Source organism: Chiloscyllium punctatum, chromosome 27 (genome assembly GCF_047496795.1).
Source record: "Chiloscyllium punctatum isolate Juve2018m chromosome 27, sChiPun1.3, whole genome shotgun sequence".
In the NCBI taxonomy this organism is placed as follows: Eukaryota; Metazoa; Chordata; class Chondrichthyes; order Orectolobiformes; family Hemiscylliidae; genus Chiloscyllium; species Chiloscyllium punctatum.
The window spans coordinates 65,112,567-65,136,269 of record NC_092765.1 but is presented as its reverse complement, the minus strand read 5'-3'; the positions used below and the strand labels follow the sequence as shown (position 1 = coordinate 65,136,269).

Here is a 23,703-nt window from a genome sequence, read left to right as displayed (position 1 = left end):
TATCATTAGGTGACCCGAGCTTGTGACCCTTTGTGCATAAGAGGAAATGTTCTCTTATCATTCTGCCTCTGGAGTGTTCCATTAGGCATATCGTGTGAAAGATGTATTTACATTAGTGGGCTGCATGGTAGCGCAGCATTAAACTAAATGACTGGATGAAACACAACCAAACAGAACAAGTGAAAGCATTTGGCTGGGAAAGGAGTAGGATGTGGGAAAATGTCTTATTACTGACTGGCCATGAAAAAAGAATTAAGCAAACTCAAGGTTAGTGCATATTCATTCGAAATTTATTAACCATTTCAGAAAGCATTTTTATCCAAAAAGTTGATGTAAAAGCTAACAGAAGTGAATATAATGGCTGGATGCCACATTGAGATGAGAACACATGCGCTGTGAGTTGGGAATTTTCTGTACATCAGTGACAGTCACAAGAAAGGGAATACAAAGGCTCATCAGAAAGGGTAGGCAACCATTCTGAGTAAGGAACAAATAAAAACAAAAAAAAATGGGCTTCAAACAACTGGGAAGCTACAAATTCTTCCAACCACAACCATCTCAAAGATATCAAAGTAAAAAGGAAAATCCATCAATAATTGTCTCAGTTACATGCTGATAAACTGAAGTCATCTCACTGCTAGAGTCAACAACAGGACAGATTGTAGATTGGGGATTCAGAGATCTTGATAAGCAGATCAGGAAAATCAAAGGGGTCCACAATTCGTTCACTTAACCTGGAAAAGAGAGATAAAGCAATGACGCAGATATTTATGATCAGGGTCTTTCAGATTTAATGTTTATTCAATGGCACACTTAGAGATTTCACAAAACATATTGTGCTGCTTGTCGTGAGAAAGATGTGATTATCCTCACCTTCACCAGAGTGACGGCAGCACTGTAGAAGATACTCAGGAAGAACAAGGTGATGAACGTGGAAGCAGTTGTCCAGATGTTGCTGTTATCATCCTCATAGTCTTCAATCCAAGTGCGATCTATTGAATCTATGAATATAAAGCCGAGAGAACGCATTTAGATTGTTTATTGATCCAGATCGATCTATCTGCATCTAAGTCATGTAATTAGAGACCATTACATCTTTATAAAGCAGTCAGGTATTTCTCAAATGTGACTCTTATCTATCTCTATTAGTGCATTATTGACTCTCAGCAAGAAATTACAAATACTAACTGCACATGTTCTTTCTTCATTGTCCATGTCAGAATGTTTTAAATTATTTTTCTTTTAATCTATTATTTAAGGATATTATTATTTGAGGAATGCTTATTATGAATGATTATTTTAATTATATCATTATATTTTAAATATAGGCTGTGACAGCACTTTAGTTGAAAATTGTGGCCATCGCTGAATAAAAGTTCAAATATAATTCTCATCTTTATGTATTGGTGACCAATTGCTTGGCAAATCGTAAATATAAGTGACACCACAGTCAGGACATTGCTTCATATTTTTGTTTGTAGGATCTGTATATTTAGGAATAAGTTTTTGTACATGTGTCCCTTAATTTATTTGATCCACTGCTTGGTGTGTTTGGTTTACCTTTAATGTTTGTGTATATGGTTATGAGAGTCTCTTACTTCACTCTTGCCCATGTTGGAGTCTGTGCATGAATAAACATATTCCTGTTCCTTTACTGCTGGTGTGCTCATGTGTTTGTGTACCTAAATTTTGGTCTTTTCACATTGCGTAAGCATCATCACGCTAATATGCCACTTCATTGCTGCTTATGCTTATCTTGTAATGTCTTTGTGAGTGTTCACTTTTCATTAGTGCTATCTAAAATGTGTGCTTATGTGTCTGTTTCAGATCCTACCTACACTGGGTTATTTTCATGTTTATGCTGAATAAATGTTATCATACAATGTTATGTTTTGATGGATGTTTATATTTATATGATGATGTTTGCTTGTGTGGCAATCTTTCCCAAACCATCTCCTGAGAAGCTTGTTTGTGTTATTGTTTGCTGATGCTTGTGCCCATTATCCTTATTTAATAAACACCCCTCTATTTGTTAACCTATGCACTTGTGTGTCTGCATGTGAGACTCTGAATTTGTGTGTACGTGTGATAATGTCTATATGCTGATCAATGTGATTTAAAAATAACTAATTAAGCTGCCTCTGTCATCGTATGTTTGTGATTCTGAAAATGGGAAAATAATGATATTAATAATTATCTCTGTGCATTTACGTACCTGTGTGAGTTGACATGTGGGAGGACATTTTTCAAAATTTGTATCTGTGTGTTCATGCATGTATGTCTGTATGCATTGTGCTGTATGAACGTATATGTATTCATGCCCATTTGTGTGTTACCGTGTGTCTATGTTTCTCATGGTTATGTGTGAGTACCCCTGTTCATTTGTGCAAATGATTTTCATTCGGTGTATGTGAGTTTTTGTATGAGATTAGGTGAGTGTTCAAGTACTACTTGCATGTGTGGCTCTGTGCAAGTATGCGTGTGTGACATCTTATCTATATGCACATTTCAGTGTGCACATAAATATGTGTCTTTAGGTGAGAGCCCGTATATGTGTCATTACATGTGTATTTGCGATCATCTCTCTGTATCTGTTCTTATACCAGACTGCAATTTTTATTATTCTAATTTATTGTTCTAATTTTAATGGATTGCCCATAATTAGATTTGACTTTGGTGTTGTAGGAAACATTTCCCATCGTCGTGGCGAGATAAGCGTTTTATGAGCAACTCTTCTGTTGCAGTGATAGAATTTCTGTCTCTGAGAGAAAAGGCGTGAGTTCAAATCCCCACTGATAACATTTCTGAATATGTTTATTAGAAAATGTCTACTTGTGTTCTGTATGTGAAACAAAATGCTATCGGGTATTCAAATACCAGAATTGATCCCATATGCTCCAGAAAACTGAGACAAAACTATGGAATTCAAACCGGGACGATGCAAACAACAGTTTTGGATCATGGGAATCAATGTTAATCATTTGTTAACAGAGCCCAGCGTGTCCAATATGCTTCAAAGGTATTATTTTGCAGGGAAATGTTAAATCTTTGGACAGTAAGCAAGAAGCTGACTGTTCCTGTTAGTAACTGGGTTACATTACAGGGGACATCTACCATGAAAACTCTGCACAGGGAGCAAGAGGACAGACCATTCAACGTTCCCCTCCCCTCTGCTCCACTACAACTTATCTGTTGAGTCTCTTTGGTGTGAAAGTGAAGATACATTCTGTCATGCGCTGGTGCAAGATCCCTGGAAGTTCCCCAGAAACAAAGGTGACATTCAAACTGTTCTGCACTCTTTACAATTGGTATGTTCCAATCAAGTTTAATTTTAAAGTGTCTTAAATTTACATTTCCAATTGGTGCAATGTGGCAGTTTAACACTGACCTGAATTTTGTAAGAATGTCCAATCGGGGGAATCAAGAACACCAAGTTCAAAACTCGTGCTCTACCCTTGACATAAAATGGACATTGTCAGATTTTGTCACAGAGGGATTTAGGATGGATAAGGTACTTGGTGGAATCCTGCAATGAGTGAGCTTTACTCTGTCTCTGACCCAGGGTGTATCTGAGCAGAGAACATTAACTGCACAAGACACTCGTCCTAGACCTGTTAATAATTCACTTTAACTACACAGATGCAATGTAAGTCAGAGTGAGAAACAATTAATTCAGTATTTAACTCACAACTGGAAGAAAAAAAAACTTTATTACTTCTGTTGAATTATTAAATGCAACTTTGAGATTTTTATTGACATGAATTAACAGTGTCCATTAGTGCAAATGAAATGTTTACGAAACTCGGTTTACCACTGGATTTATCGACTGTTCTGTTGATGATCTTCAGTGGAATCGCTTCATGTCCCACCACACAGGAGTAAGAAGCACCGCTGGCCCACTCCTCCGCTGTAATGGATAACAGGCTGTACATGAAGAAGGAGATGTTGTCGCTCTCCGCCATCACCTCGGTGTTCTTGTAGTTACTGGGATTCACCGGCTTGTCATTGTTTGTCCACTTGACGAAGATCTCTCGGGGGGAGAAACCTCTCACTAAACAGGTGAGGGAGAGAAACCTCTGAGCGGAGATTTCTTCTGTTGGTGGCAGGAGGACCGACACTGATGGCTCCAGCGGATTAATCACTGCAGAATATTTGAGACAAATATAAATCAACCAAAAAATCCTGAACCAATATCACAATTTCACTAAATATTAAAATACGCCATGTTTAATTTGGGATTTATTCACTTCTGTTTACTAAAGGAGCAGAATGGTACACATTCTGTCCAGTAAAAAAGGTCGAGTCTAATGTGAAAGTTGCCTCCATGTTTCCAGCCCACAACAAGGACATTCTGTCCAACTGTCATTGCTGATGGTGACGTCAAAACCCAGGCTCCTTCCCACTTTATCTGACTGAATCAGAATACAATATCCTTTGGTCCATCTTTTTCTTAATCAGCTACCTAGCTATCCTGCCGTCAGATGCATCATTAATCCTCCCAACGGTGTTTGGTCGTTACCAATCAAAGCCTACCATTGATGTAACTGGATCTGGATTACACATGGGATCCTTTGTGCTTTAATCTCACCGCTCACCTTTCTCCTTGTGGATGGAGTCTCTCAGCGGAGTCGGTAGATTCTGATGGTATACCACACATTCAAAAGTAACGCCACTCAGCCAGGCTTCAGTAGAAATGTCTAATTTGCTGATCACGCTGTCGGGATTCTGTCCAGGCTGGTCAGCAATCTCTGTTTTCAGAGGCTTCTTTTCTTGTTTCCAGGTCACATTGACTCCAGAAGGAAGATTGGACACAACGCAGGTTAACGTCACCGTCGCCTCCAGTAAGACTTGTTCTACTGGCGGTGGGAGGATTTTAACGGTGTTAGGGTGGCACTCGGTATCTTCTATGAAACAAAAATCAAAGTCAATGAAAAATGCCCCTTTATGATACAAACAGCCAATCTTCAGATTCCTTCTTCACAGGGTGAAGACACTACCTTCAAAATGGCAACTCCAACTATTGCTGAAACGATGCTTACTATTGTTGATGCATTTTGATTTGTGAAAGCATTTGTGATTATCTATAAGATACCCTGTGTAATTATTCCTAAAGAACACTGGCTTTGTAACAAGTGAAACCTGTGAAAAAAGTCAACTCATCGAAGATACCATCATGTAACCCATGGAATTACCTTTCTTTCAGAGTTTGTCTCTCACTTAAGACAATCTATTGATACTGTGACAAGAGTAATCTGAATATAATGAGTTCATTTCCATGTTCATAACCCTTAGGTGCAAATGCTGCTGGTCACGCTGACTGCCAAATCACAACCCAAATTTTGGACAAATTCCAATAAATAATAATTATTCTCTTTACAGAGTTCTATCGTGTTACAGGAGCGGTGAACAACCATGGAAATTCTGTTCATTATATTTAATGATCAAAAATACTTTGCGTTATTGGTGTGATGTCATTCTCTAATTTATGTCATTGTTCCTCGTGAGCTGTGTTTGGAGTAGATCGGAAAACAAGACATTGAGTACAGTATTGGATATCGAGAAGAACACCCATCTCCTTAAGTCTTTCCCTCCATTCACATAGTTCATGACTGGTCTGTACTTTCACTTTATTTACTAAGGTGCATTTTTTAATTTCTTCATAGAGCAGGGGAGAAAAAAACAAACAAAAATGTCTTAAATTAATCTACAAACGCGATGGAAATGTACATTAGTTTTATAGACATCCGCTACTCACTGTGTAAACATCGCCACCCCAAACCAGGCTAAATCAGCCTGTCTCGACTTCCTAGTTCATTCATCCCTATTGGAGTGTTCTTACCAGAATTTATTCTCCTGCCTCATCCACTAATTACAGAGAGCATCTTAAAGAATCTCAGTGAGATCACGTTTATCCCAGTTGATGTGATACCCACTTGGTCTGTGATCTGGTCCCATAAATGAAGTGAAAGAGCTCAGTACCAGATAAAAAATCGATGTCGTACAGTGTCCAAGGCCAACAGGTCATTCCTGAGCAGGGAATGAAGCACTGAACGCATTTTGATTTATTTTCAAGTCAGGGTCACTGCATATTTTAACCACGTCATTTTGAGACCACAACACCATAAGATAGAGGATCAGAATAAGGCTGTTCAGCCAATCCAGAGTTTAGATCCGAATGATGCTGGAAAAGCACAGCAGGTCAGGCAGCATCCGACGAGCAGGAAAATCGACATTTCGGGCTAAAGCCATTCTACTGTCTTCTCCCCATACTAAACAAGAGCCGATCGATCTCTGGCTTTAATACACACAATGGCCTGGCCTCCACAGCCCTCTGCAGCAACAAGTTCCACAGCCTCATCACCCTCTGGCTGAAGAAATTCCTCCCCATTTCAGTTCTAAACGGTGCCCCTTTGACCATGAGATTGTGCCCTTGGGTCCTAGTCTGGCCTACCAGTCAAAACATCTATCCCATGTTCACTCGACCTCAGTCTCTCAGTATTTTCTATGTTTCAGATATCTCTCCAATATTCCCCCTCCACCCCCAAACCTATCTTTGAAGCGGTTACCAGGCAAGGATTCAGCACTCTGAATGCCTTTCCCAGCATGGTCAGGCAACAAACTATTTAACAAAGCTCTCTGTCTATATATCTATCTTCAACACAGCGGAAACATGCTTTTCTGACTTGCTAAAATGTTGAATTATGAGCAATGCTAATGTAACACTCAAACTGAAATGAGATACGTGGCATGTTGGGAAACAAGAAGCTGTACCGTGCTGTTTACTATGCCTGATAAATTAGTGTGTTTGATTCAGATCAGAGTTCAGAGTGATTTGTAGCTCTCTCAGTGTGTGTCTCTTACCCTGGAGTGCGGTGATGTTTTTACTTTGAGTGTTCTCTCCATGAGTGACCTGGCAGGTACAGACTGCGCTGTTGAACCATTCACCATAAGGGACCATCAGCCGACTCGTCACCGAGAAGTTGCCCTTCGCCTCACACACGGGAGACGTGAAGAAGCCAGAATCCAAGGGTCGGCCATTTTTCAACCAAATCACGGAGATTGACTTCGGATGGAAATCGATGATTGAACAGACGATGGTTGCAAATTTGCTGCTTGCGATTTCTTCACTGGAGCTCACAGTTAGGAGAAGAGTTGGTGAGAGAGGACCTGGACCTTTAGGAAACACATCGCATAAATTATCTGACGAATGTCATAACAAATACAATCAGTTCTCATATATCAAGGTTTCTTGTGGTTAATGGATACAAGAATCATAATTGTGCCGAGTGCTGGAGAAGCTGGGATCCACACAGAAAGATCAGCAGGACAATGTGAAAGGCTAAAATTATTGGACACAGCAAGGGAGTCAAGGAGGCATAGAAACTATAGGCCGGTAACATCAGAAGGGAGATAGCAATGTTGGATGGTATTCGTTTTAATGACAGAGTCTGATGACCAAGACAGGTGAATTACCGGAGGAAATGACACGGTTGCTATCACGGAGACATATTGAGAGCGGGGCAGGAGTGGGCTATTCAATATTCCAGGATTGAGTGCCATCAGGCGAGACAGGGAAAGATGGAAAAGGATGGGGGCTGGGGGTGTGCGGTACAGAATGTTGCTTCTGTCGCAATTCTGACAAGAGTATTTTAGGCTGTAAAGAGAAATGAAACCATGGATACCTCCTCGAACAAAAGCAAATGGACAGTACTTCAAAACCAAAATACAGCAAACATAATTACTGTGAGAGCACGATAGACCTCACTGTATGTCCAAAAGACCAAGTGCAGATACATGGGCAAATTTCAGAGAAATGTAAATTGAATAGGGGAATGAGAAAAGAGGTTTTTAACTTCCTCAGCATAGGCTTGGATCTTCATTTTGTCAAAAATTTAGAGGGAGCAGAATTCTGAAAATGCCCCCAGGAGAATATTTTAACAAAGAATGTGTTTAATACTGAGAATTTTAATACAGTCCTTGCAAGAGAGGGATGAACCTGGACTTAACTTTAGGGAATGAAGTCGACCCAGTGGGTAAAACCTCAATGGTGGAGCACTTTGCAGACAGTGATCGTAAATCAATTGGATTTCAGATTGTACTGCAAAGGAATAGAAATTGGCCCAATGTTCTTAAAAGGGGAAGGACAATTTTAGTAAGATCAGGTCATGACTTGACCAGAGTGGACTGGAAGCTGACACTTATTGGTAAATCTGAGTCACAGCAGTGTGACACATTTAAGAAAGAGATAGGAAAATCACAGGGAGAACATTTCCCAGGAAGCCACTGCATGGGATCAAGAATGCTTCGGGCTCTGGACACCAAAGGGGATGGAGGGTGAGATAAAGAGAAACAAGGGAGGCTTCCGGTCTATACTGAAATCTCAAAACAATAGAAATTAGTATGGAATACAGAACGTGCAAGGGGGAGTTTGAAAGACAAAGGAATTAGAAGAGCAAAAGGGACAATGAGAAAATAATAACAGTCAAAATAAAGGAAAATATTTTTAAAAGTTACAGGTTCATTAAGAATAAAAGAATTATTCGGGAAACAGTAATGCCCATTAAGTGTTATTATTGGAGTGGAGTCGGAGGATTAGGTTGTGGTCAAAACGAACATGTTGTGCCAGTGTCCACTAGTAAGAGGGACAATGTGGGGACAGAAATCATGGAGGGGTGTTGTGATGGAGTTTGCAGAAATTAGGACACATGACGTGATGTTCTGTGTTGTCTTGCTGAATGAAAAGTGGTTATGTTTCCAGGGCAGATGAAAAGTATACCAAGCGGTTGAGCGATGCAAAGGATGAAATAGTTGGGTCGCTGACAATAATTTAGAATTCCTGTCTGGCCACAGCAGTTGTGCCAAGTGAGTGTAGATCAGCCAACGTTGCACTGTTATGCAGGGCGAAGGAAAGCATAAATAATGAAAACACAGATCTGTCAAGCTAGTCTCAGTGGTAAGGAAACTTTTGAGAAGTGAAATTAGTCTTCATTTGGAAGATAAAAAAACAATTTTCAGCACGGTTTTATTGAGAGGAAGTCATGTGTAACAATTTGATAGTAGTTTTCAGAGAGATAACTCGATGTCCAGATGACAGCAATAATCAGAGCCAATGGGATCTGAGTTAATTTGACAGATTGGATCTAGAACTGGCTGAGTGGTGGGAGCAGTGGATAATAGTCATCGGGTGTCTGCGTGACTGGAAATCTATGTACTCAGATTTAGGGGATTAACCAGTGAATTCACAGATGAAATTAAAGCTGTCATGTTGGTAAGTCATGAGCATAATGGCTTTAGATCGCAGGAGGATATAAATGGGTTGGTTATATGTGAAGAGAAGTTGCAAATGGAAATTATTCTGGATAAATGTAGGGTGATGTAATTCGGCAGAAGAATCTGTGAGGTGTGACGTTTTGAACGGTGGAACCCTGGAAAGGACTGAGGATCTTTGGTGCATGTACCCACCGATCTCCTATAGTACTGTGTCGTCTGGATAAAGAGGCTAAGAAAGTGGGAGGATATTTGCTTTTATGAGCCGAGACATTGACAATGAAGAGTAGGGAGATGTTACTGGAACTTAAGAGAATACTGGTTCGGCCATACTGAAGCGTTGTGTGCATGTTATGGAAGGAATATGATTACACTGAAGGCAGTATTGATGAGATTTGCCAGGATCTTGCCTGGGTTGGAGGGTTTTAGTTATGAAACTAGTTTAGATTGACAGGGGTTTTCCCTGGAGCAGAGGAGAATTAGGGAGAAGATTATCATGATGTCTCGAATTATTTTAGGCATAGACAGGGTCAACTGGATGAAACCTTTCCCCTTGATGGAGAGATCAATGCCTCAGGGGCACAGGGTGAAGGTAAGGCCAGGGCGTTCCAAGTGGACCTCAGGGGAAAACCAAATTAAACAGAGGATGGTGTTAGTCTGGTGCTCAGCACCTATAAGTCATGTAGAGACTGAGCCCCTCATAATAAGTATGAAGTATTGAGATGCATCCTTGCAAGGGCAAGTCACACAAGGCAATGGATCATGTGCTGGCACATGAGACTGGAAGAGTTAAATGGCTGTTATTGATAGGCGTGAACTGGATGGATCAAAGGGCCTTTTTCCTGTGCTTTATAAGGTGATTCTGTGAAAACGGTTATAAATAATGCCTTCTTCATATTAATCCCAGATGCTCTGTTTATCTCAGTTCCCACAACACGTACCTGGACATGGCATTTCTTTGCTCTTGTGTGACCCGCTGTGTTGAACCTCACAGTAGATTTTGCTGGGGCAATCTGCCGCTGACCCGGGCAGGGTTAACTGGCTGCTCAGGGTGTAGGATCCCTTCTTGTTTCTCACTGATGGGTAAGTCTTAAATCCAGTTGTGATTAGCTCCCCACCTTTCTTCCAGGTTACCTTGGAGACGTCAGGGGAATAGTCCATCGCCAAACAACCAAAGGTCGCAGAACCGGTGTCGTGTTCCTGACAGGAGGAGACCAGGCCATAAAGCGTGGGGGGAGATGGTGTCGCTACAATAGAATGACCAATTGAGCATGTTAGTTTCTGTTCATTTGTCCTTATCAGTTACTCAAATACATCCTCAGCCGTGAACGTTTGCCAGTATGCTCCCACTGAAGTCTACAGCATAACTGGAGTTTATTTTTGTTTCCTACCAGTTGCTGATCATGATCATTGGTTCCCTCTTTAGAAACATGCCCTCGACCTTGACCATTACCATATAATTTCGGAAGAAGAACATCCTGATCTCACCCCAGTAACTGTTTGAAAATCTCACCAACTGACACTTTCACTGGATTGCTGTGAAGAGCAGAGACGTTTCACAAAATACAAACCAAGGAAATGCAGATTCCTCGAAATTCCACAGTGTGTGCAAACAGGCCATTTGGCCCAACAAGTCCACACCCACCCTCTGAAAAGTAACCCATCCTGACCCATTCCCCTACCCTATTATGCTACAGTTAACCCTGACTAATGCACCTTACCTCCCAAATCACTGAACACAACATTTGCAATTCCCCCAGCTTGCACATTTTTGGACTGTGGGAAGAAACGCACACAGACATGGGGAGAAAGTGCCAACTCCACACAGACAGTCACCCAAGGCTGAAATGGAACCCGAGTCCCTAGCACTGTGAGGCAGCAGCGCTAACCACGGAACCAGCATGCTGTCCCACTAGGTACCGTGCTGCTGGAAATACCCAACAGCTGGCAGTACCCCCGGAGAGAAATCAGAGTGAATCATAGAACATAGAACATTACAGTGCAATACAGGCCCTTCGGCCCTCGATATTGCGCTGCCCTGTCATACTAATCTGAAGCCCATCCCACCTACACTATTCCATGTACATCTATATGCCTAGGTAAAAACAATGACTACAGATGCGGGAAACCAGATTCTGGATTCGTGGTGCTGAAAGAGCACAGCAGTTCAGGCAGCATCCAAGCCTGTCCAATGACGACTTAAATGCACTTGAACTTAGCGAATCTACTACCGTTGCAGGCAATGCATTCCATACCCTTACTACTCAATTAGTAAGGAAACTACCTCTGACATCTGTCTTATACCTATCTCCCCTCACTTTAAAGTTGTGTCCCCTCGTGTTTGCTGTCCCCATACCTGGAAATCAGCTCCAGTGAGCCTTCCTCACTTATCAATGCAAGGCAGAATGTTCTCTCTGGGAGGAAGGTCACTGCAGCAGCAGCACAGGCAGGAGCTGAGCACTGGGATGGGGAGGATAGCTGTCACGGCTGAACTCATGCCAATTGTCTGGAAGTTGAAACATCTAATTTACAATTATCTGAATTCTGGAGGCCTCTGAAAAATGGAGGGCCATTAAGGTTCAGAGACTTTGGAGTGTTACAGCTGAGTATTTACGTAAATATGATTTCAGAAATGAACTAGTAATCTTTAACTTTCATAACTATCAAATTGACACACAGTTCACCACCAAACCTTATCTTTCAGACTAACCACTGCTCTTACTCTGTCTAGACCTAAATTTCCACTCACATTGACAAACCCTACCCTGCTATACACCCATTCATGCCCGGAACACACAACCCCTATCACACGAAACACATCCAAGGCAATCCATATTGGTAGTGTAGCTGAGCAGAGAGATCTCGGTGAACATGTACATAGATCCCTAAAAGTTGCCAGCCAGTTTGATAGAGTTGTTAAGAAGGCATACTTTGTGTTGGCTTTCATCGATAGAGAGACTGAGTTTCAGAACCACGAGGATAGGCTGCAGCTGTACAAAACTCTAGTGTGGCCGCACTTGGGAGTATTGTGTACTGTTCAGGTCACCACATTATAGAGAGAATGTGGAAGCTTTGGAAGAGTTCAAAGGAGGTTTACCAGGATGTTGTTTGGTATGGCGGGAACGTTTAATTAGGAAAGGATGAGGGTCTTGAGGCTGTTTTTGTTTGAGAGAAGAAGGTTGAGAGGTGACTTAATTGATACATAAAAGATAAACAGAGGGTGGACAGTGCAAGTCTTTTTCCTTGAATAGTGATGGCTAGCAGGAGAGAACATAGATGACAGATGTCAGAGGTTGTTTCTTTACTCAGAGAGTAGTAGGGCCATGGAACCCACTGCCTGCAACAACAGTACACTCGCCAACTTTCAGGGCATTTAAAAGGTCATTGGATAAATATATGGATGAAAATGGAATAGTGTAGGATAGATAGGCTTCAGATTGGTTCCACGGGTCAGCACAACATCGAGGGCTGAAGGGCCTGTACTGCACTGTAATGTTCTATATTCTATATTCCAGATGGACGTATGATCTCAATTCCTTTCACTCATTTACACACCTGCCGCCCTGCACCTGGCCCATGGTGAATCTGGCCCTGACTGGACCTGGCACCATCATTTTCACAACCTCTGACAAAAGCCCACTACCCAAGACATGACCTCAGCCCTTGATCACTGACCTCTCATCTTACCCAAGTCAACCTGTGTACATTGCATCCCAGCTCCTTTCACATCTGTGCTTTATAACCTACCATTTTGCCAGACTCCGAGCTTTGCATTTTGACAACACGTCCACCTGTCACTTCCTTACAGTGACCTTCCACCCCCGAAACATCCTGGCACTCTGCCCACCTCTACACTAACCAGCCTGGCATCCTGCCCACCTCTCCATAAACCTGTCTGGCAAAGACAGACCTCCTGCATTTCATCTCAAACTACCCCTCACCTACCAAGCACAATTCGAACAAATTATCCTGAGACCAGATCGAGTGCATGAAAGCTTACCCAGCAGCCAGCCAACACCTCACAGCCTACCAGCCCAAACTCTCCCACATGCCCAATCTTGCCCCTCACTTGCTAACCACCTTCCAACTTTGAGCCTACTCCAACATAAATTCAGTGAGTCATAAAGTCGTACAGCACAGAAATTGTTCCTTTGGTCCAACCCATCCATGGTGACCAGAGTTCCCAAATTAAACTAATTCCACTTGCCTGCCTTTGGCCCATATCCATCCAGATCAATCCAGTTCCTGTAGCTGTTCAAATGTCTTCTAAATGTTGGACCTATCTCTGCATTTACCACTTCCTCTGGCAGTTCATTCCAATGTTTTGGACAGTTACAACATGAAGCCCTAACTCCTGCACTCAGTGCTCCGACCAATGAAGGTACATGTGCCAAACACCTTCAACACACTAGCTACTTGAGACAACGCTTTCAAGAATCTATGAGTCTGAACCCTCTGGGCCCTGTGTTTAACATCACTATCCGGTGCCCTACCATTAACTCTGTAAGAATCTTTGAGTATGGACCCTCAGGGCCCTGAGTTTAACATCACTACCCAGTGCCCTACCATTAACTCTGTAAGAATCTTTGAGTATGGACCCTCAGGGCCCTGTGTTTAACATCACTACCCAGTGCCCTACCATTAACTCTGTAAGACTCTATGAGTCTGAACCCTCAGGGTCCTGTGTTTAACATCACTATCCAGTTCCCTACCATTAACTCTGTAAGTTGTGACCTGACTTATCTTCTCAAAAAGCAACACATCGTATTCATTTAAATTAAACTCCATCTGCCACTCCTCAGCCCATTGGCCCAGCTGATCAAGATCTCATTGTACGTTTAGATGACTTTCACTGCCAATTATACCACCAACATTGGCATTACATGCAAACTTACAAACCTACAAACCATGTCCCATTCAATGTTTTCATGGCTTTCAACCAATATTGTAGCCTGTTTCCCTTTCTCCCACATACCTGTAGCATTTTTTTTTAAGAATTGAAGGAATCTATCTCTTGATTGAAATCATTTAATGTTTTGTCCTCAATCAATTTCTGTGGTGGAGAATTCCAAAGGTTCACGATTCTTTTGCTGAACAGTAAACAATCAGGTTCAATGTTATCAGTGTGTTGGGAAGACTGGTGAGCAGCAAGATTAATGATGATCCCATGAATGGAATCACCTTCTAGAGGGGCCGAGGGGCCTTCTTCAGCTTCCATTTTGCATGTCCCTTCGACAGCATGTTCCAAAATTGTGATCCTTGAGGATAAGGGCGCACATGCATGTAAATGCTTCTCCTGAAAGCTTTCCTCCAAATCAGACTTCAACTTGACTCTCAACTATTTCCCTGCCCGTTTCCTCTTCCTCAATCACAGCCATGGGACTCACTTCCTACCAGCGCTGTGAATGTGCTAATACCACACAAACTTCAGCAATTCAAATAGACTGATGATAACTGGTTTCTCAAGGCAATATAAAAAGTCTGACACTTCCATACCTGTCTAGAGATTCAAACAACCACTGGAAGAATTGTAAATTATTTGAGGCACTTGTGTGTCTACACAAGATGACATGGTTTCCTTTTGTGTGATTTGACTGTGTTTTCACTGAATGAACAGAGCTATTTCTTAATCATATAATAGGAATGAAGCTTCCCTCATTTTTAGCAAGGCAATCACACATTATATTTCTTTATTCCAGGGAAGTATAGTGTTAAATTAATGAAATTTGATTATTGGGATGTTTCAATTGGAAATTGTCAGAGATTTAAAGTTTACTTTCATGAGCAATTAATTCCAGCCTCATTGTGTCACAGTACTCACAGGAATGTCTCCCTTTGTTATGGGCAGTCGAATCAATAAATCTGGGATAGTTTTTGCTTGTTAATCAAAGGTGTTAAAGAGTTTTAGCCAAAGGGAGACATGTGGATTTAGCTCACAGATGCTCCATGATCTAAGTAAGTGGTGGAACAGCTCGAGGGGCTGAGTGCCCTCCTCTTGCCCCTACCTTCCTATCATTGTGTCATTCATTAAGCTAGCACTGGTGGTGAACACTTTTTATTAAAATATTTCAACAAATTAATTGTTTCACACATGCTTTAAAAAAAACTTCTGTTGATTATTTGTAATGGGATCATTGACATTCTCTATTTGAGTGAGCAAAATAACTTCCACCCAATTACAGCAGCCACTGCACTCTGGAGTGTGTTGTCACTTCATAATAGTTTCTTGTGAAACTACAGCTCGAGATCAGGGTGCTCAAATTCAATACTTCTCTGATATTTAATATCTCTGAACATTCACAATTTGGTCAAATGCATCTTCTCTCCGAAGAACGTGTTTAATCGAAAAGAACTTTTTTCAATGAAACAACAAATTTTAAATGCTAGAAAACCAAAATAAAAGACAGAAATTTCTGAAGAAACTCAGCAGGTCTAGCAGCTCCTGTGGAGAGAAGGCAAGGTTAACCTTTCGGACCCAGAGATCCCCTCTTCACCAAATTGTTTTCATGTTTTTGACACAAGAGCTCACACCTGTTGAGATAAACCGTGATTACGTTGGCTTGACTCCTGTTGGAGAAAGGATTCTAAGCAGAGGTACTGGATGGTCTGAGATAGCAATTGAAGACCAACTGAAAAGCTATCTCCATCTGCTGCAAGTGTTGGATTCAGCGGAACCCCCACCGTACTGAACAATCAAATTCAGCGACAGCACTGGTTTAATATAAAGTAAAACAGCCTAAGCATAATCTCATCAAATATGCTTCCAAAATGATTCATTCTGGTTTAGTTATAAATGATATTGTTAGAACAGCAAGTCAAAAGCTGGGATTTCTTTGAACACTGACTCCATTAACCCCATCTAGCAATGCCCAAAAGCTTGTGAACAAATATTGATCTGGAAAAAGCTGCTAACCACCAAAATTCTGTTTAATATCTAAGAGACACAAGTCAGGACAGCGATTGAATAGATTTCACTGGCCTCTGTGAGTGGAATTCCAACAAACACCCAAATATTTCAATCTGCTTTCCTGCACTGAAGTAACCTGATAAGAGATGGTGTTACATACCTCTCTAACAGGTTGCAAGTGAATACAGGCCACCTGGCACAGAATCAGGGATACTACTACAACATCACAACAGACCTGAACACAATGAGCTTGACACTATCACGGAGAAAACAGCCCACCTGTTTTGACAGTACATAAACACCTTTATTAACATCTTCCAACAACCAGGGATTGTTCCAGAATGTTTGTACAATGAAAGTAACATTTCAACATTTATCCAAGAGTACTTTGATAGCAGCTCCAAATTGTTCAAACTCTATGGGAACTACAGAGGAATAAACTAGGAATTGCATTGCCATCAATTCACTGTCACTGGATTCCAACCTCGAACTCCCTTCCTCTTTCCCCTGTGAATGTTGCTGCACCAGACCGTCTCCTTCGTTTGAAAAAGATTAAAATGTTTTGTAGAGTAATATAACCATTGCCAGTGACATTAAAAGCTGATAATATGTTTTCAAATAATAAGATGCAAAAATATTCTGATTCTACATTGTGCCACGAAACATGTCCTGCATAACTGAGGGCACAAAGAAAATATACAGCACATTTCCCTCTGCCTCACTCAATCAAATATCTCTTGTTGCCAACAACCAATTTCAAAACTCTTGCTATCTGCCTTTTGTTCCTGAAACGTTCGTTCTGATTGGAACAACTTAGTCAGTGCTCTCAATTCTGAGGCACCTAATCCAATATTGTATTTCTGGCCGATAAAAGTGGTTTTGAAGCGCGAGATGAAATTGAACTGTCTGAGATTCAGGTATCCGAACTGGACAATTTACAAATGGTCAGGACCGTTGACAAGTTAGTCAGAGATAGCACTGAAACAAACTGTACAACAGACTTAATCCTAGAGGATACATTGCTCAACTCCTCACGTCAAATATATTCACTGTAATTGAACATTCATCAGAGGAACTAACCAGAGGACTAATGCACTGCATAAAGTCAATACTGCATTCCAGTGTGGAAAGCATTTCTGTTGAAGGAATCAGGGCAAGGTCATTTTCTTGTTAACTGCTTTTAATGAACGAAAATGTTTAAAAAGGTATGAATTGAAAACATGCTTCTGTCTGGAGTTGCCCACTTTAACAGATGTCTAAGTAAATGTGGGCACTGCTGCCTCACAGATCCAGGTACCCAGGCTCGGTTCCAGCCTCGGGTGACTGCCTATGTGGAGTTTACACAATCTCCCCTGTGTCTGTGTGGATTTCCTCCCACAATCCAAAGATGTGCATGTCAGGTGAACTGGTCATGCTATATTGTCCATAGTGTTAGGTGCATTAGTCAGGGGTAAATATAGGGTAGGGGAATGGGTCTGGGTGGGTTACTCTTCAGAGGGTCCGTGTGGACTTGTTGGGCCAAATGGCCCGATACATACTGCAGGAAATCTAATCTAAATGATTGTCACACTTAACTAATGTGAGCAGATTCCTTCCGATCACTACATTGCAATAAATCGGTCAAGTATATTAATTAAAATAAATATTACTCTATTTTCAGTGTCTGAATAAACAATGTGCTCTCTTATCCTCTAGTTCATGTCTTCTGCAAATTTGTGAACTCTGCATACGTCTGAACACATCGATGTAAAATGAATTCTCTGCATTTGCAGCAAGCACTCCCATGGTTTTAAGAATAGAGTTCTTACAGTATGGAAACAGGCCATTTGGCCCAACAATTCCACACTGACCCTCTGAACAGTAAGTAGCCCACCCAGACCCATTCCCCTTAATTTATATTTACCCCTGACTAATGCACTCTAACCTAGACATCCCTGAACACTACGGCTGTGCTAAATTGCACAATCACCTGACTTGCCCATCTTTTGGACTGTAGTAGGAAACCAGAGCGCCCGAAAGAAACTCATGCAGACACAGGGAGAATGTACAAACTCTACACAGGCAGTCACCAGAGGGTGGAATCGAAATTGGGACCCTGGAGTTGTGAGGCAGCAGTGCCAACCACTGAGCCACCATGCTGCCCTGTGAGTTCATGGGTGGATTATTTTAATTAATTCGAAATTTGGCCTTGGTCACATAATTCACTATAGCAGTTGTTTCCGAAAGAATGACTTCACTTGATATTTTGTTGTAAAATGTAACTATTTATTTAAAATGCACTGATTGGGAACACCTAAAACACTGTGCAGATTAAATAATTCAGTTAATGTTTTATTTTTATCCTGAAAATCCAGTTTAATCAGGGACATAACAATTAATTAACTCAATTTACGCGTGAAACTGATCAAAGCAGTGAAACTGATCAGTTCTTCATAGAATTGTGCAGAATTTCCAAATGGTCTTTGCCAATGATCTTTTCCAGCCAGAAAAATATGTATGTAGTGTACAGCGGAATTGAAAGGTGTTTCTTGATCAATTATAACAGTCATGGCATTTTTGCTCAAGAGCAAGAACTATTGGAACATCAGACTTTTGAAATTCTATTTCTATTTCTCTCTGACTTGTAAACTGTTTAAAGACAGACCTTGTGATTGAACTAGATAGTGGACTTCTGAATTTTGATTGTAAAGCATGGATTAGATTAATCCTTCATTATTTATTTCAAGTACAAATGGCGCCCGAAGGTATCTGTTTTCCCTTCATTTCTAAAACCTTTGCGATTTGCCTTTCACTTAATAACAGGCTTTATGAAATTTCAACTCGCATGCCGATTGCATTGAATGAGGAACCTGGAGCGGTTCACTGTCACCAATCGTGTTAACATTGCAAAATCATTGTAGAAACCAGAAACGGTTTCCCAAATATAACACATTTAATGTTCCCCAAGCACAGACCCTCCTCAACAGATCAACGATCACCAGATCACAACACTGTGTTTGCGGCAGAACTAGCTCTGCAAACATTTTCAACAGAACCAAGAACATGATGTAACCTCACAAAAAAAAACAAATTGAAGTCAAACAAAGCTACTCAGTATCAAGCAAACTAATGATTAAATTGAATAGAAATAACAAGTCATAACAGCAACCTTGTTTGTGAGGGAACTTAACACTTAAAGCTGTTACGTTTCTGGCAACAGTTTAACTTATTTCCAACCTGCACACCCTTCTTGATCATGACAATCCTGTGCAGCACACAGTAGAGCGGTTGAAGGCATATTTTGATTAATCACTTCATGGTCAAAACAAAATTACTGAATGGACAAATATTACCACATTATAATTTTAAGTTAGTTTCAATTACATAATCTGATCAATTCTGCAGTTTCAGATTTTAGTCCCAAATTTTCAGTTAATTTACAATTAGAACTGAGTTTTTTTTAAAAACGTCAATGCACTAAAAACTTACTTTTTTCATGTCTCACTTCCGGGTTTCTGCCTTAAGTTGGTTTTCAGACCGTAACAAATGGATTTAATATTTTCAATCAAGCAGAGAAAAATGTGTCATATAAGTTTAACAAATGCAGAAATGATTCATGAAAAACAAAAGAACTTCACAAATATTGGTAATGAACAGTAATCCAGAGAGTCAATCTCCTCACCAGAAAGAAAACACCAATTACAGAAAGCATGAAAACGCTGATCAATTTCACAAACTGAATAAGAATGCAATCAACTCAATTCAACAGAATCAAGGAAAATAAAATCAGAATCCAATCAACTCAAAACAACAGATTTGAATGAAACATAATCAGAATCCAACCAATTCAATTCAACAGAATCAAATAAAACAATTTCAAAAACCAATCAACGCAATTCAACAAAACCAAGTAAAAGCAAAGTCAGAATCCAATTAACACAGTTCAACCGAATCAACTAAAACAAAGCCAAACTCCAATCAACTCAATTCAAAAGAATCAAGTAAAACAAACTCAGAATCTAATCAACAGAATGAAATATAGCACCGCAAGAAAATTCTATGACTGTTTCTAACCTGCTTGTCATCAACTAATTAACAAAATAAATGTGAAAATATAATCATGGTAAGAACATGTATTCAAGAAATGAATAATGATATTTTAGCATATTTTAATCATGTTTGGTAATATCTCGAACATCTTTGAATTCTTGCATTTGTTGTTGATAATAAAACTCACAGTCAGGGTGTCACTGACATTAAACATTATTTATAGCTGACTGATTAAGAGACATTAGGTGTTTCAAGTAACCCAGCCACACAGAATGTCCATCTGATCAAAAAAACAGAACACCGAGCAACTGACTCCATCATCACCATTATAAATATTTGCTGAGCCTTAACTGAAGTCTATAATCAGCGTGAATAAAAATTAATCAGAACCAAACCAAACCCAGCACAGAATCTGAGTTTCATTTAATTCAGAAATTAGTCGCATGAATAGAAAGTTTTTTAAAAAGTCACTAAGAAAGTTTAAAGTTCTTACCTGAAGTCACTGTCACCATGGTCCCTTGGCCCCAGTAGCCAAGTTCGTCACAGTGTTACATTCTCTGGACTGTGTTACACAATAACTAGCCCTGAATAAAACAAATCAAAAATCTACCATCATTTTAAATGTTCAGAACCACAGGCAAAATAAAGTCACGATAAATCTTCATCACATAATTGCGCTAGTGAATTCTGATCATTCTTGATAAATTGTAATACTGTTTTATACTTCACAGAGTAACACATGAGCTGATTCTCAAAATCCCCAACTGGTGTATCGATAATTACCCAACACTTTTACAAATTAAATAGTGATACTGGCATTAAACCCCACAGAACTAACACTGCACTGTAGGTTAAAACGGTTTGTCGAAGTAATCACTGACTAGTTTCAAACAATGGAGGCTGAATAGGTTTTTGTATTGATCATAATTGCAGTGTCTCTCCAGTTATATCACTGTGAGACACGTTGTGTCAAATACTATGACAGACTGTAAACTGTAAAATGCAGACAATTTGTTCACTTCCTGGAAAGCAGTGATTCAGACTCCTCTTAAAATGATTTGGTGCATTATTTCAGCTTTTACTCTTCATTGTATTTTGAAAGCTTGGAATACTTTTCCAGGTTTGGTCTGCATTTAACTTGACAATCAACACGAAGAAGGTAGAAATAAATTATAGAATTGTACAAACTAGCACTACTGGATTGCACTTAAATTGCATCTCACATTATTTCTCGCTCCTGCCACTGTAGAAATCACCAACTTGAGATAAATCCTTGTCAGTGGTTATTGTATGAGGATGTCGCTGTGCACAACACTGTGACCCACTGTAGTATCACAATGATGGAGACCAGTACACTCATTATCTGTTCTTTACTCGAGGTCTCAATTTTCATTTGAAAGAGCCATTTAGTACTGATCATGTTTAGAATGAATGCCGTAGTTGACATAACAATTAGCAGTGATTTCCTGAGCTGTCAGATATATTAAAACTAACATTTTGTCCGAGCATTTAATTGATGGAAGTGTTAGCAGTACATATGACATGCCCAAAACATTGCCCCATTGTGTCACCAGTTTGCTAGTTTAAATGGTACATTTCCTCTTTGATCGTTATGTAAGAGGCAGCCTGAGGTCTGCTTCAGATCACAGTTGGTATAATTGTATTTAAAACTCGTACTGACCGTCAGTTTATGGTGGAATTGACAAAATATTCCCTCGAGCAGTTTTTGAACCGGTGCAGACCTGGTTCCTCTCGCTGTGGTCTCTTGCACAGTAATAGATGGCGGTGTCTTTGATCTTCAGGTCCTCCATGTCCAACGCGAAAATGTTGTTTGAAGTGTCTTTGGACGCAGTAAATTGACCCTTAATCGCTGGTGCATAGTTATTGCTGTTTGAACTATAGTACCAAAGCAGCCACTCCAGACCCTGTCCGGGAACCTGTCGGACCCAGTACATGTCGTAGCTGCTAAGATCGAAGCCGCTGGTTTTACAGGTCAGTTTCAGGCTGCCTGCGGGACGGCCAGTCTCTGCCTCTGGCTGGGTCAACACAATCTCCGACTGGACACCTTTAAAAAGAAAACAAATAAACCATGAGCATTAATGCAGATTAAATGATGGCTGTGTCTTTTACATTCCTGCGGTAGACTAACATTGAGACAGTAACAGAGAGACTTGAACAAAAAACACTTACATGATAAGAAAGTCAGTAACAAACTGAGAAAAAGTGTCGACACAATCATTCTGATAACTTGTGGGAAACGGTTCTGTCAAGATCTTTCTAAACAGAGCCGACCCAGGAGTGTTGAATTACGGTCTAGTGCCCAGGATTTATATGGCCATCGGAAAGGGGCAGGCTGACAGCTTCCGCCTGTTGGTTTCCTGCTAGAGGCTGAGACTGGATCCTGATACCAGCTTGTACAGCCCGAACACATGGAATCATGTATTTACATGAGGTTCTGCTTAAACTTGGACACATACACATCTTGGGATATTTGTTTTGCTGAATAGCTTCTTTGGAAGTAAATTTGAGTAGCTTCAGGTCTGTTTCAGATGCTAGTTGCAAATATTTTGTTTAACAAAACAAAACAAATTCAATTGGAAGTTAGCTCCCGTTATTTCTACTGTCCAGCTTTTCCCCCCTGGATATTGCAAGTCACTGTCGCACTACAAAATAACATGTAATGCATAATAAACATTTAAACATTCAATTTAGGCAACTGAATACAGAGTGTGTCCGAAGTGATTATATTTAGAATATTCAATTAGAAGTTAACTCCCTTTAGTCCTACCTTCAACCACAAGCAGATAAAGCTAAAAAGAGCTTCAATAATATTAGTGACTTTATTTTTGCTGTCACTCAAAGTCTCTCTCACATTACAAAATAGCATATCATTTCTAATCTGCGTTTCTAAATTCAATTTAGGCAACCTAATATGGAGCATGTCTAAAGTGATTACGTTCAGAATGTGAGTGTGTGTCTCTAAACAGTTTGGACCCGGAGATTGGAAGCACCTCCTTACATTGCAGAATATCTCTCCTTGCTTTTTTTTTCAAATTGCTCCGACCCTAAAATGCATAGTAAAGGAAAGCTGTGTGCCTGAGAAACAAAAAGTGAGTTGGCAGTGAAACATAACACCGAGGTAAACTTTTGAAAGAGCATCTAATGAACTAGAACAGGACTTTCCATACTTTAAAAAGAAATCCTCAACATCTAAACCATTGCAGATAACTGTCTGGGAAGATCAGGAGTGTTTGGTTAAATTAGAGAGTATTACAATAATCATTACCACAAATGTAGGTCATAAACAGTACATTTCTCTGCTCACTAATAGCTTTGACAGAGGCAGTTAACTCATAAAACCCAGAAAAATTCGCCATTAACCCACTCAGTTTTAAAGAGATGCATGAATCAGAGAATGGTGTAACAAGTGATGTGAGTTTGAAACAATTCAAGTTTATTAATTTACTTTGAGATGATAACAAATGTTACTGCAAGGTGGG

At 40.2% G+C, this 23,703-nt stretch overlaps 1 gene segment (V, D, J or C); it reads right to left on the bottom strand.

The window, feature by feature from the left end:
- Window positions 1-268: 268 nt before the first annotated feature.
- Window positions 269-22,504, bottom strand: LOC140453330 (Ig heavy chain C region, membrane-bound form-like). The segment is given in 9 exon segments: window positions 269-734; window positions 874-1,001; window positions 3,812-4,141; window positions 4,596-4,904; window positions 6,862-7,173; window positions 10,209-10,514; window positions 20,697-20,748; window positions 21,946-22,268; window positions 22,394-22,504. Coding segments are annotated over 9 exon segments (1,818 nt in total).
- Between the last annotated feature and the right edge of the window lie 1,199 nt (window positions 22,505-23,703).